The 13,235-nt window shown below is 33.6% G+C and overlaps 1 protein-coding gene across 1 annotated transcript; it reads right to left on the bottom strand.

Moving 5' to 3' along the window:
- Positions 1-4,991: 4,991 nt before the first annotated feature.
- Positions 4,992-8,104, bottom strand: LOC132915879 (serine-rich adhesin for platelets-like). Its single transcript, XM_060975645.1, has 3 exons — positions 6,604-8,104; positions 5,847-6,071; positions 4,992-5,705 (listed from the first exon to the last, which is right to left on the bottom strand). The coding sequence occupies exons 1-2, from the start codon at positions 8,071-8,073 to the stop codon at positions 5,904-5,906; spliced, it is 1,638 nt and encodes a 545-aa protein (XP_060831628.1). The 5' UTR covers positions 8,074-8,104; the 3' UTR covers positions 4,992-5,705; positions 5,847-5,903.
- Positions 8,105-13,235: the final 5,131 nt, after the last annotated feature.

Consider the following 13,235-nt stretch of genomic DNA (forward strand, 5'->3'; position numbering starts at 1 on the left):
TTTATTTGGAGGTCCTGAAGACAGTAATAAAGCCGTGGATGGAAATTACGGCTTCTGGAAGGCCGTATTTATTTCAACAAGATGGCGCACCTGCTCACACAAGTCATCTTGTTCAAAATTGGCTCTCTGACAATGTGGACATGTTTTGGTCGAAAGATTTCTGGCCTCCTAACAGTCCCGACCTAAACCCATTGGACTATTACGTGTGGGGCGTTATCGAGAGACAAACTAATAAATGCAGGCACCCCAACGTCAACTCCCTACGAGCTGCTATCGAGTCAGAATTCGCGACAATTAAACGCGACCAGTTGAAGTCAGCGTGCTCGCGCTTTAGAGCAAGAATAGAGCAGGTCATAGAGGCAGAGGGTGGTTACATAGAATAAAAGTTCTCAGCAAGGACCCTTTAAATGAGATATAACAACATTTTCATGTGTTTTTGTGTATTGACTTAAATAAACAACTTTCTGCACAAAACTTCTTTTGTCCGGATTCTAACGGCGCACCCTGTACATAGCCAGTTTCACATTCAGCCAAAACAAAGGTTTTTAGTCCAAAAGTTGCTCGTTTGTTAGGAATATACTGGTTATATGGCAGTCTATCTTCCCATAGCATCACGCTTTCATTAACGACGATATTTCTTTCTGGCCGATACGCGCTTTGAAAGCGTAACGGTAATCTGTCGATAACAGGTTGTACTTTGTACGTTACATCGATGTCTTTTCCATTTATTTTTCTCATTATCCTCGTCGTTAAAATTTAAGAATCGCAGGATTCGCAAGAATTTGTCTCGTGACATAACGTTTCTTATAAATTGAAAGCTGTACATGGGATCGGTATTCCAATACATAGAGATCGTAGGTAAATGGACTATACACGTGTAAATAATAATAGGGATGGCGGAATACATATCAGTAACGGTAATATTATAAGGAACCCTGGAGAAACCGTATTTCTCGAACGAAGCGAAGGAAATATCCCGCGTATTCGTTTATTAGTCAACGATATTGCGTCGACATATGTGTCTCTTTCGTGTTCCAAGCGATTAACAACATTTGAACCTGAGATATTTTGTTCAAAGCATCGCATGAATAATATACCGTGAGGTATTTCGTATAAAGCGTTATACGAAACGACATTGCGTTGTAAAATATTTCCTTCTCAAATACGAGAGGATTAAAAGGATAAACATAACAAATGGAATATTGAAACGACGAACAGAATAACAGAGACTGTTTACTTGGAGGTATAAAGTCTGATGAATTTGTTTTGTCCTTGTTTATCTTATCGATTTGAATTAAACGTAATTACCTTTACGTAATTATTATGAATACCTTGTACAGAAACCACTGTACGTTTCAAAAGTCTAAGAAATGAATTTTCGTTTGCAAATTTCACCTATAAATTAGTATACACAAGCAACTTGTACATGCAGATAGAGAAATTCCACTTATTTCCTTGCATTTTGTTTTAAGGATGAAAGGAAGAAAATGGCTGAACGTAATAATCCTTCTTTCATACCAATTTAATGTAAGAATCGTATCGTTGAATAAACACAAATACCTACAAATCGAAAAATTCTGTTTAAATGAATATGTATGTATACATGCATTTATAATCAAGTTCCATGAATTCGTATCCATGAATTGAAATTATTTTCATATATTCGAGAACAAAAGGACACGTATTTATACGTAACTATCGATACTATCGATTTATACGTAACTATATATAAGGAAAAAGTATGCTTGTTTCTTTCGTGAAATGCAGATATACACAATTACGTATAATTTCATGGTAAATAAATGTTTAAATAAATATTGCAGAGAGTAATTAGTCGATATACCAATAAGTATTTAAGTATTTATAAATATCGTGTACCAATAAGTATTTATATTTTATTTATTTCATATTTTTAATTTTCTCTTTACGTCAAAAGTTTTCTTCTCCTATCTCAATTATCCCAGAACTTTTCAGGTTTTTCGGCGAAAAACTTTATTGTATAATTTCTTGTGTCGACCAAAGAGTTACGGTCTTTATCATTAAGGGAATTTTGTAATGACCTGAATAGGGGAAAATTTGAGGGTCCAACGTCTGTTGAACACGGTGGGCGTGCTTCAACATCTTTTGTCGAGTAATCAAAGACGCGCAAAGCCACGCATTGTTCTGACGAAACTGAAACTTCTGGACGTTTTTGTTCAATTGCTGTCTCTAATTCGTCTCATTGCGAGCAATATCCTTCCGAATTTATCGTCTGGTCGTTTGTCGTCATAAACAGCGGATATATTGTTTCCTACTTGTGTAGCATTTTTGCCTTTTCGGTAAAAGAAAAGCATCAAATGCCTATAATGCACTTTGTTTCCTTCCATATTTAGATTTGAAACTAACAAAAATTAATGTATTCTAAGCAAGCCTTTTTCTAAAGATGCATCAAATATCACCTTTTACGATATGTACACAATTCATTTGTTTTCAATCATTCTGATATATTCAGACCTGTTTTAATGCCACCTACTGAACATCGGCACGAAATTTCCCAACAACCCAATGTATCACGTAATATATAATTTAAATATCTTTATAAAACAATCTCGTAACTCCTGTATATATTGCGTATGATGGAGGCAGACATAGTTTTGCTTCTTTCTCCTTTTTATAATTTATCACGTGTCTGATAAAATCTCATACGAATAGTTCATAGAAATAACTCAAATCTAATTTCTATATCACAATATCGAATCTTGATTCTGTAAGTATGATAATATAACCATAGTGTTCAAAGAATAGGAAATCAAAATATATGACTATTTCAGCTTGTTGAAACAGTTTAATAATATGTAAAAATACAATTTTATAGTTTACATGTACATCTATGTTTATATGTATGTAAGTACATATATACCATTGATCGTTTTAGATAATAAATGCTGTAAACATACTGTAAAATAAAAATAGGGATAAATAGAAGCTTTTTAAGTTTATGTAATATGTAAATAGCAAATCTGAAAGATCCTAAAAAGTGTATCAGAAAAAGTATAGAATCCAAAAATGACCAAATATTATTTCATTTTATAAGAGTTTTATTTGAAGAAGCTATTACATCTTTATATACTGTAACATTAAATTTGAATACAAGTTTATCTTAGGATAAGTTAAGTTAGTAATTTTGTTATATACGTACATAAAATAATACAAAATATATAAAACTAAATTCTATTTGTTTGTTGCTCATATTCTGGAAATATATAAGTGGAGTATAAACATATAAACATATTGTGGAGTTCTCTGATTTTAATACCACCCAATATCGATAAATGTTATATATATATATATATATATATATATATATATATATATATATATATATATATGCAGTATCGAGGGAAAACCCTAAGAAATTGAGATCTACTTGACCATGGATTGTTCACGTCTCTGAAACTTGTGCGTGCCGGGCATACCGGAGTCATGCTATAAGGGGAGGCCGTTAATTAATTGAGAAGCGAGTATTGTCAGGTTGCCAAGGAGTGTGGTCAGCGTGAAAAAGAGCGTTGGAACCGTTGTAACGAGAGTAGCGAATGACAAATGGTGACTACGTGTATATAGATTGGCCGTACATCATACTTGATTTTGTGTTGACGTGAACGATATTAAAACCTACTAGCACTATACTCTCCCCCATTACATTACACGATATACACACGTGTACACACACACACACACACACACACACACACACACACACACACACACACACACACACACACACACACACACACACACACCATATCATATCATATATCGTGTAATGTAAAACTTATATACTCCTCTCCGTACCTCTCTGTACCCCTCGGATCAATCTTTGTTTTTAAAGAGAGCTAATCATTTACTTCATACCTCTATTAAGTACACGCCCTTGCCCTGACCGTGACCGCGTCCCATTAATCTAGGGCATCCATAAATCTAGGGCACCCATAAATCTAGGGCACCCATATTCGGATTAAATCACAAATAATTATTTCTCAGCTTTATTATTTAAATACAGCTATAATAATAATAAAAAAAAAACTGGACTAAAGTATCGGGGACCTTTCCAAACATTTCAAAAGAAAAAGTCCAATGTCCTTTCATCTCCGACATATATGTATATATATATTAAAATGTCACACCTACTTTTATCATCGAGTGACATTAAAATCAGAAAATCGAGCAAAATGTCATAATCCACAATTATGCTTGTTTCATCTTTAGTTAAAAAACACAATGTATTGCGTTATCACATTCTCTGCAATTTCCGTATTATTAGCGAGAAGGGAGGTAGTATATTCAGGTAGATTACGAAAGGAACTAATATAATTGTGCTCGACAGAGATGTAACAGGTGCAACTACGCTGCGTGTTATTCATAACGAACAGTGCTTCGGCATCTCGAACATCTACACATCTTGATTTGCAAATAGCTATGCACAGTTGCAACAGATTTAATAAGGTCTCAGAACACTTAACTCGTCCTTCTACGTTTTACAACTTGCAAGATCTCTACGTTGAAAGATACATTATCAATTTGCCAATAAGTTACTTTCAAACACAAACTTATTATTTGTATATTAATTGTTGTTAATATTTTCTCTCATTATAGATATACTTATTATTTTTTTTTTTGCATCGTAATAATTATTATTACGCGTTTTCTTATTATCTGAATGATATAATTTTATTACAATTATTAAGTTGTAAATACTGAATTTATTCAAAAATAATGAAGCAAAGATAATTGTTCAGAATCAATTAAATGTATGAAGCAAATTCAATACATTGTACATTATGCATCGCAACATTTCTTTCGTTACAAAAAAAAAAGTTATTAATTCATGAATTTAATTAGTACTGATTAGTATTTTCCTTCTCAACTATAAACGAGTTATATAAGACCTATGCTTAATGAAAGGATATATCTGTTACCCACATAAACTCGTTATTCTCGATAAATTGCAGACATTCGATATTTTATTAAGTTTCCTCATCCACTAGCAGCAAATCATCAATAATGAAAGTTCGTTATTGATCCAAGAATTGATATATCATAAAGAGTATGTGCGTATAGCAGCATCGAGAAAATGTTCAAAATCGTTTCTTTTTTCTTTTTTCTTTTTTCTTCGAAAACGAAGCGTCTTCGACTTGTTTTCTCACGATTGTATGAAATAGATACAATGGCTCATAAAAGTATTTTGCAACTACTATTTTTATGATAGAAAAGCCAAAAACCAATCTGAAAATATACATAAAAGGTATTTACAAACATATATTTAATAAAGATTAGCACACAGCATTAATAGCCTCCTTGGTATGCCTAGAAAAAATCTCAAAAGTGGTTCCAGTAAATATTTAGGCTTATTTCATACATATGGAAAATGTTTGATGAAATGTTAAATGACTGTTTAAATACTTTATTGATTTCTACAAAATATCTGCATACTTGTGTTAGGTGTTTTGTAATATCTATGTATATTTTCAGATTTGCTAAAAACTTTACCAATATAGCTATGACAATCGGATTTTGTTACAATACTAATGACATTTCAAAATGTTTCTTTCAAGACATATAGTATATTCATAAAAGGTGTCTTCTGCAAGAATATGAATACCTTCATGAGCAACTGTATAAAAAGAATGCCGTTACTTGACTCCTATTTTAATCTTCTAAAAGCTTTCCTGATCTTTCGTGGATTGAGTAATCGAGTGGGACTGATCATTGGGCGGTAATTGATGGTGGCAGTATTTTGTTGTACTAGAGTAGACGCAGTATTTTGTTGTACTAGAGTAGACGCAGTATTTTGTTGTACTAGAGTAGACGCAGTATTTCGTTGTACTCGAGTAGACGCAGTATCTCGTTGTACTTGAGTAGGTGCACTAAAACAACACATGGCAACACATTTTTTTATGGAAAAAAGATCCTGCTATTAATGTGTAAAATAATTTTATATTTTGTAGATACTTAAATTCATAAACACTAAAACGGAACGATGGTCTAGTATTGGGATTAAAATTAAATCCTTCGGACTGGATTGAACCAGGTTCCTAAAAAGGAAATCATATATTAATCATAATAATGTTAATCATTTGTAAAACACAATCACTAACATAGTTGGTATCGCGAACCTCTAATATACTACAATACAATTTTGTAAATTTCTTTCTATACCGCTGTAAAAGTGCTTTCAAAAATAGGAATACGGTAACTCTTATCAGGTCATCGCATTATTCGAAATACTGTTTATCGATAAGTCATGATAGTCATATCTTATGATAGTAGCAATGGAATTTGAAAATGTTACGTATAACGTATATAATATTAGGTTGTCCGAAAAGTTTCTTTCGTTTTATAAGGAAATAATTGATGCACAACATTTTCTGTTTTATATTATTTTACTGAATTTTGAATGAAACGAAAGAAACTTTTGCGACAGCCTAATCTATTGCTAAAAGATTTTTACGAGTGTTCGGTGTGTACAGAAGAGTGTACAAAGGGTGTACAGAATACAACAGAATAAATCGATTATCGAATATGCTAGGAATTTTTTCAGTGACTTAATACTTTTAGTTTACTTACAGCTGTATGATCTCCTGGTGACGAATCAAAATTAAACGCGCATTCTAGAGGAATAGATGATGAAGTAGACAATTGTTGACTTTGGGTAACAGGTTGCGATGTAGAAAATGAACTTGTAGTTGGACATTGCGGAAATGCTGCTAGTTCCGGATTAGGTCCGTTAAATGTATAATCGGTGAAATCAATCGATATTTGAATCTGAGTCGATACAGGAGGTATCATATTCGTAGGAAAATTGAATCGATTCCCAGGCATTACAGCCGGTTCAGTAGGAATGGCGTTAAATATAAATTTTTGATGTACACGTATAAGAGGCGTTGACTCGCCGGTAGACGTTCTAACAGTACTATCACCAGATACTACTGATGTCACTGACAATGTGCCACGTACAGTTGGCATCCCGAGTGTTGTATTATATGTTGTTTCTTTTTGGTTTGTTGGTGTTGAATCGCAAGCTGCAGGTTTATTTTCTAGCACCGGAGAAGTGCAAGATTTACGTGAAATTGCGCCACCAAATTCACATTGTTTATTAGATAAACTAAAAGTAGTTGGTACCAAAATCGATGATTCGGGTGTTCCAGAATTATGCAAAGTTTGTGATGCATTAGGTACTTGGAATGCTGGACTTGATAATGTTGTTGTCGTTGTTGATTTCCAACAGAAAGGCGTAGATCTACTCTCTGCGTTATCACGCGCTGACTCTTTACTTTCTGACGTTGGAGAACCAAGAAACTGACTCGTACTTGTGTCACCAAATGAATATTGTTTTTTAGATAAATTAAAAGTAGGTGGTTTTAAAATTGATGATTTGGATGTTCCAGATTTATGCAAAGTTTGTGCTGCAGTAGGTACTTGGAATGCTGGACTTGATAATGTTGTTGTCGTTGTTGCTTTCCAACAGAAAGGCGTAGATCTACTCTCTGCGTTATCACGCGCTGACTCTTTACTTTCTGACGTTGGAGAACCAAGAAACTGACTCGTACTTGTGTCACCAAATGAATATTGTTTTTTAGATAAACTAAAAGTAACTGGTGTTAAAATTGACGATTTGGGAGCTGGAAATTCAAGGTTATTCCATTTATCGGTCCATTCTTCTTGGCATGCACGTGAAACTGGTTCAAGTGTTTGTGCAGTTTTTACGTATTTATTATTTGACAATGTTAGAGCATTAAAAGCGTTGGAAATATGTAATGTATCTACTATTGTACTAGAAGTCTTAATCGCTGGAAATTCTGGCATTGAGTCTTTCTTCAGATTCTCTGAATCTTGCTTTACATCGGCCTTTGCATCATCACCTTCAATTCTTCGAAATTTATTTCTATTTTCTGAGATCGACGAAGCTGTATTTTCAGCTGTCTTTGCTGTATTTGTATTTTTTCCTCCTTCAAACATTGTCGCATATAAAGTTACTTTTAGATATTGTAACATCAATCTCCTGTTGGCCATCTCTGTTAATATCAAATTTAACATTGGCAATATTTACAGAGATAGATTTAGTCGACGTTGTACCTGGAAATGATTAAATCTTGATAGCAATATTAGCAGTACAGTTAGCTATATTACAATGTGGACAAAAATAACAGAAATAATCGAATCAACAATTAATGCAGTGAACTGTATAGAAAATGTTTTATTATATATTTCACATATTTTTATAACGTCTTCCTTTTTTAATTGTCCTCGTAATATTATACAAATTCGGAAATTTTAAATTGTACAAAATAGTAGGTCACATTAATATTCGGACCGTCTAAACCAGAATTACTTTTTAGAAATTGGACCAGAGGACTTGAATTTCTTGGAGAAGTTAAAAGGATTAGATTACCAAATGATATGGAAGATAGACTTGGAAAGAAATTGCAATTAGTTGGGATTGCGAAGAAAACAGTAATAGTCATTTGTCATGACATTTTTATCTAAACCTGTAATGACTATTACGATCTTCTAACGATACGTTTCGTAGACTTATGTAGGTTATGTACATGCTTCAAGTTTCATCGAAATCAATTGATGCAGAAAGATGTAAGAATTGTTAGATAGATGTAGAATTGATAGATGTGGAAAACAGGTTTCGTTATTTGCAATTTTATAAATATTGCAGTTTTCGCCATTATGAATATTTAGTTTATACCAATATTGATCGACGAACATTGAGCGCACAGTAGGGGTTAATTAATCAAAATGAAACATTTCATACCACATTATTTACGACGATTAAAAGCAGTTCAGTGAGCATTTAAAGGATTAATCAATTAGAATATAACACGATTTACATATCCACATTTAACACATAGTTAGACAAGCAGAATACACAAATCTGTAGTTAACAGTTATTTTTTTTTTTTTTTTTTTTTTTTTTAAATAGTTTATTTAGCCAATATTTGATTTTTTGTACATTTTTGAGATTCACAATAAACAATGAATTGAGTATAGTGTGTTTAGGCAAAAGTACCGATACGCGTCGGTACGACGTAGCCATGGTCTAATATGTGTCGTGGATTTTCGGTTTTTGCGTTTATTTTTTTGTTTTTTTGGGTTTAAGTCGCTTGGTGCGTGATTTTTGTGTATTCTTGTGTGTGTTGTATTTTGTCCTGAAACTTGGCCGCAAAACAGGACTCCTCGGTGTATTACTTTTATGCGTTGTGGGATTTTGGGGGGGGGGATGAGAGGAAAGGGGAGGGGTAGTTAACAGTTATAAATCAATATGAATGATATATGAAATTCGAGATAAAACACAGGATAACCGAATAAGCCAACGCCCAAATCACGTTGAGTACACTCGTTCCCGTCCGAACACGAGAAACTTAAGCAACGCTGGGCACGGGTGGGGTAGTACTAAGATAGGTGACCACTAGGAGGAGGGAACTGCGTGTGGTGTTGGTTTTTTCAGAGGAGATCAGCCCAACATTGAACTGGTTGAGAAGATGAAGCGAGCAGTAATTGAACGAAGAAGGAGATATACGGAGCATGAAAAAGGACAACCCTGATGATTGCCGACGCCCCGGGTATTTTTACTGGGGTTGTCAGCCCTCAAAGCAGAGAAAGGAGGGCGGGGAAGGGTTTTTAGTGGGTATGGCAACAACATCCGCCCGAGTCCCCCACATAACCCCAGTGATGCGGGTCAATGGGTATGCGTAACAGCATTTTTTTCCCCTCCTCGCGCAAAAAAAAGAAAAAAAGGACAACCGAATAAAATAGCCAAGCATAATATGATAGTTTGATAATGGAATCTTGAAGCAGTTTCCTTCGTTCAATGTTACACTATTTTCTTTTACTATTTATGAACAAGGCAATTGTCGAAATGATTGCAAAATGTATTATAATAAAACAGATCGTATTTTTACGGATTGGCAGTTGTGACCAATTTGTAGATTTGTTTAACAATTGCAGTGACATCGTGATGAATTGTGGGGATACACTCCGGCATAATACAGGCTCAGAATCGCGTAATGATAGAAAAACTTTTCCTCCTTTTCCTTTTTTTTTTTTTTTTTTTTTTTTTACGAGTTTTTAAGATCATCATTTTCCGAAAATGGAATTCTATCGTATGTTCTTTTATATTTTCTCTAATCGTTACATTTATTTATTCTTTATAGAATAATATTAAGATTCTTTGCCTTAAAATGCCTTCGTACTTACGTAACTCATTTTGAGATAGCAGAGGCATGATCATTATGAATATGTTTTCACACACGGACAATAATTCAGTCACGTAGCAGGTGGCAGGTAGCAGGTACATAAAACATATAATTTAACAAACACGAAGATGGCACCCAGCTGGGGGCAGCCACCCACCTGCTATATTTTATTTTTATTCTTTTATTACCAATAAATAAGATATAATATTTTACCAAATGTCCTTCAGGACAAATTGTAAAAACCAAGATAAACTAAAAAAAGATAAAAAAAATAAAAAAAACGTAGCATGCAGAGCTGAATTTTATCTGTCCACTTTGAAGAATCACTACGGTTGAAACGAGGATAAAAAGTCGCATTTATGTTGTTTCATTTTAGTACACACAAATGGAAACAGCGTTTATCCGTCGCATCTGTGCGAAGTGAAATATAAATTCGCCGAAAGCGACGTTTTCCGACGAATCGTCCGCTGTATCGATCCGCAGTGAGAGAGTGTAAATTTGACTTTACTTAGAACTCGCAACTACGAAGGAACAGTAAGTAATTCCAACATAGAAATTCTCCACGAATTCCAATCTCAAACCTTAAGATCCTTAATAAATGCACCTTTGTACGTAAACCCTCCAATTAGTCAACTACTCGAGTTGTTGGAACAGATCCGCAGGCTAAAAAGACATTACATCTTATATCTAAGCACTAGATTCAAATAGAATCAAATATATTATAAATACTTCTTAATCATGTTATAGTACCACGTCAGATAAATTTATTTAAAATTCTCTAACGAGAATTGATTGTAAAATAAACGCAAATTAAAAAAAAAAAAAACATATAACTTGACCAAACTACTGACCGCGTTTGACTGACCGCGTCTATACAAAGCATCTGTCGATAACTGCTGCTTAAAACAACTGCAAAACGATTGACAAAGGAAACTAATGTATAAGCATCTTTTGTGTGCTTTATTGATACCGTTCAACGTTCAATATTTTTCATCATATAATTGCAATCCTCTAAAGTTACCTCGAGAATATCGGTATTAAATAACTATTTAATTATTTAGTTACAACTAAAAGTTCGTAACATAATTACAATGTTTCATCTACTTTGTTACAAATGCGTAGCTGATAAAGTTACCTTATTGCAATTACGACGCAATAACTGCAAAATAAAGACTGTACGTATACTTGTATTATAAAAATCGTGCAAATAGAATAACAACGGATTGGTGTCCATTTTTTTTTTTTTCTTTTTCGATTACCGATAACTGATAAATTAACGTATTACGAACGTTTTACAGATTAAAACCACTAACAAGCTTTAGGATTTTTATCTGATTTTAGTAAGCACGGTTACCTTCGAATAACAGTAATCCTGTTTTCAACTGTGCATTTTTACACCCGGATGAATATATACTGGAGCAATCGCTTGATGTAAGTTTACCGTTTGACAAGGCACATCCTTGATAAGATCCTACTTACTACCAGTATTATATTCCACTAATTATGGATTAACGAGGCAGCCATTCTACATGGCAGTATAAGCAGGAAATGTAGAGTAGGATTCGTTTATACGATACTAGGTTAAAATTGACTTGAACTTCCCTTGAAAGCTTAAAATGGAGTTAAAATCTTTGCCAAATATGTCTTGAACTTGTATGATTCTGAATTATTTATTAATTCGGTTTGGTTTCTAAAGTGGGAGTGAACGATCGATAAAAGGTTCTACATCCTGAAATAAGTCAAGAATTTATAGAATGTGTTTTCACACGGCGCTTAAGTGAATACAGGCAAAAGTGAATCAATAAGAGAAGTTATTCTGCATTTCAAACTAAATCGAAAATGTAGAATAAAATTTCATAGTACCGTTTCTGGGAAAATAAGATTTGAAAATTTATCGAGTAGACGTGCAGCAAGTCGATTCTTAATTCAACGCATTAAACTCTATTTTCTTAAAGACGAAGCTTTACATAGAAGAAACTTATTTTACATCTTTATTTTCGCAAGCATTAGCCAAATTCACATACATTAAACGAATTCGATTCTCTTGAAAAATCAGATAAATGGAAGAATGTTATTCTTTACTGCATACTTTTTACTTATTTTTGGAGATGGAATACCTCGTATTCCACATCTATCCTTCAAATTTTATTTTCCGTATAATATCTCGTATAATTTCTCGTACTAAGATGCAAGCAAGATGCTAGCAAGCCGCCCTTGAGAGAAGGTTGTTAGCGGGAAGCGTCGTTCCGAGAAAAGTAGATTTCCCGTACCTCCTCTTAGATGGATGGTAGATTTAAGGACTTATTAAAAATAAAGACTATTTGTCCGTTTGAAGGATTTTAATTAACGAAATTCTAAGAATTATAGCGGGTGTTCGGTCTAGCTGAACATGTCCCGTGGAAATGCATCGCCATCTGGTATAATTATCTTGCCCGAAGAATAGGGTCTGTGTGTGGCGAGCCTCGGGGTAGATATCCATTACAACGTTCACTGTCAAGTATCGCTACGACTATTTCTTTTTAAAGGGAGCTATACAATTATTCTGTACCTTTGTTAAGTAAAACGTTTATTCCGTGGTCGTGGCTGCATCTGACAACCAGTTATCGCCTCGAATCCAAACTCGTTATCGCAAATCTCAGACAATTATAATCCATTTAATTCACAAAGGTTTATAATAATCGGTTTAATTTATAAAGACAGTATTGGGATATTTTTCAACGAATTCCAAGGGGGGAGGCCCGGTGTCCTTTCATCTCCGACATATTTATATATATTGAGGTTTTCACGTACGAAAAGTTAAATTTATATATATATATATTCTATACAATATTCTATAGAGTAACATTAGAAAGCGTTTTGCAATAATATCTTCAATCGTAGTAGTGTACATATTCTTCCACTTAATTTCAATTTCGATTATGCTTTGTGAAAAGGCAGTAGTTCCTACGCTCGATAAGAACATAAAATTACAAATTTCACGTTTTCAACATTAAC

This window comes from Bombus pascuorum, unplaced genomic scaffold, assembly GCF_905332965.1.
Source record: "Bombus pascuorum unplaced genomic scaffold, iyBomPasc1.1, whole genome shotgun sequence".
Lineage (NCBI taxonomy): Eukaryota > Metazoa > Arthropoda > Insecta > Hymenoptera > Apidae > Bombus > Bombus pascuorum.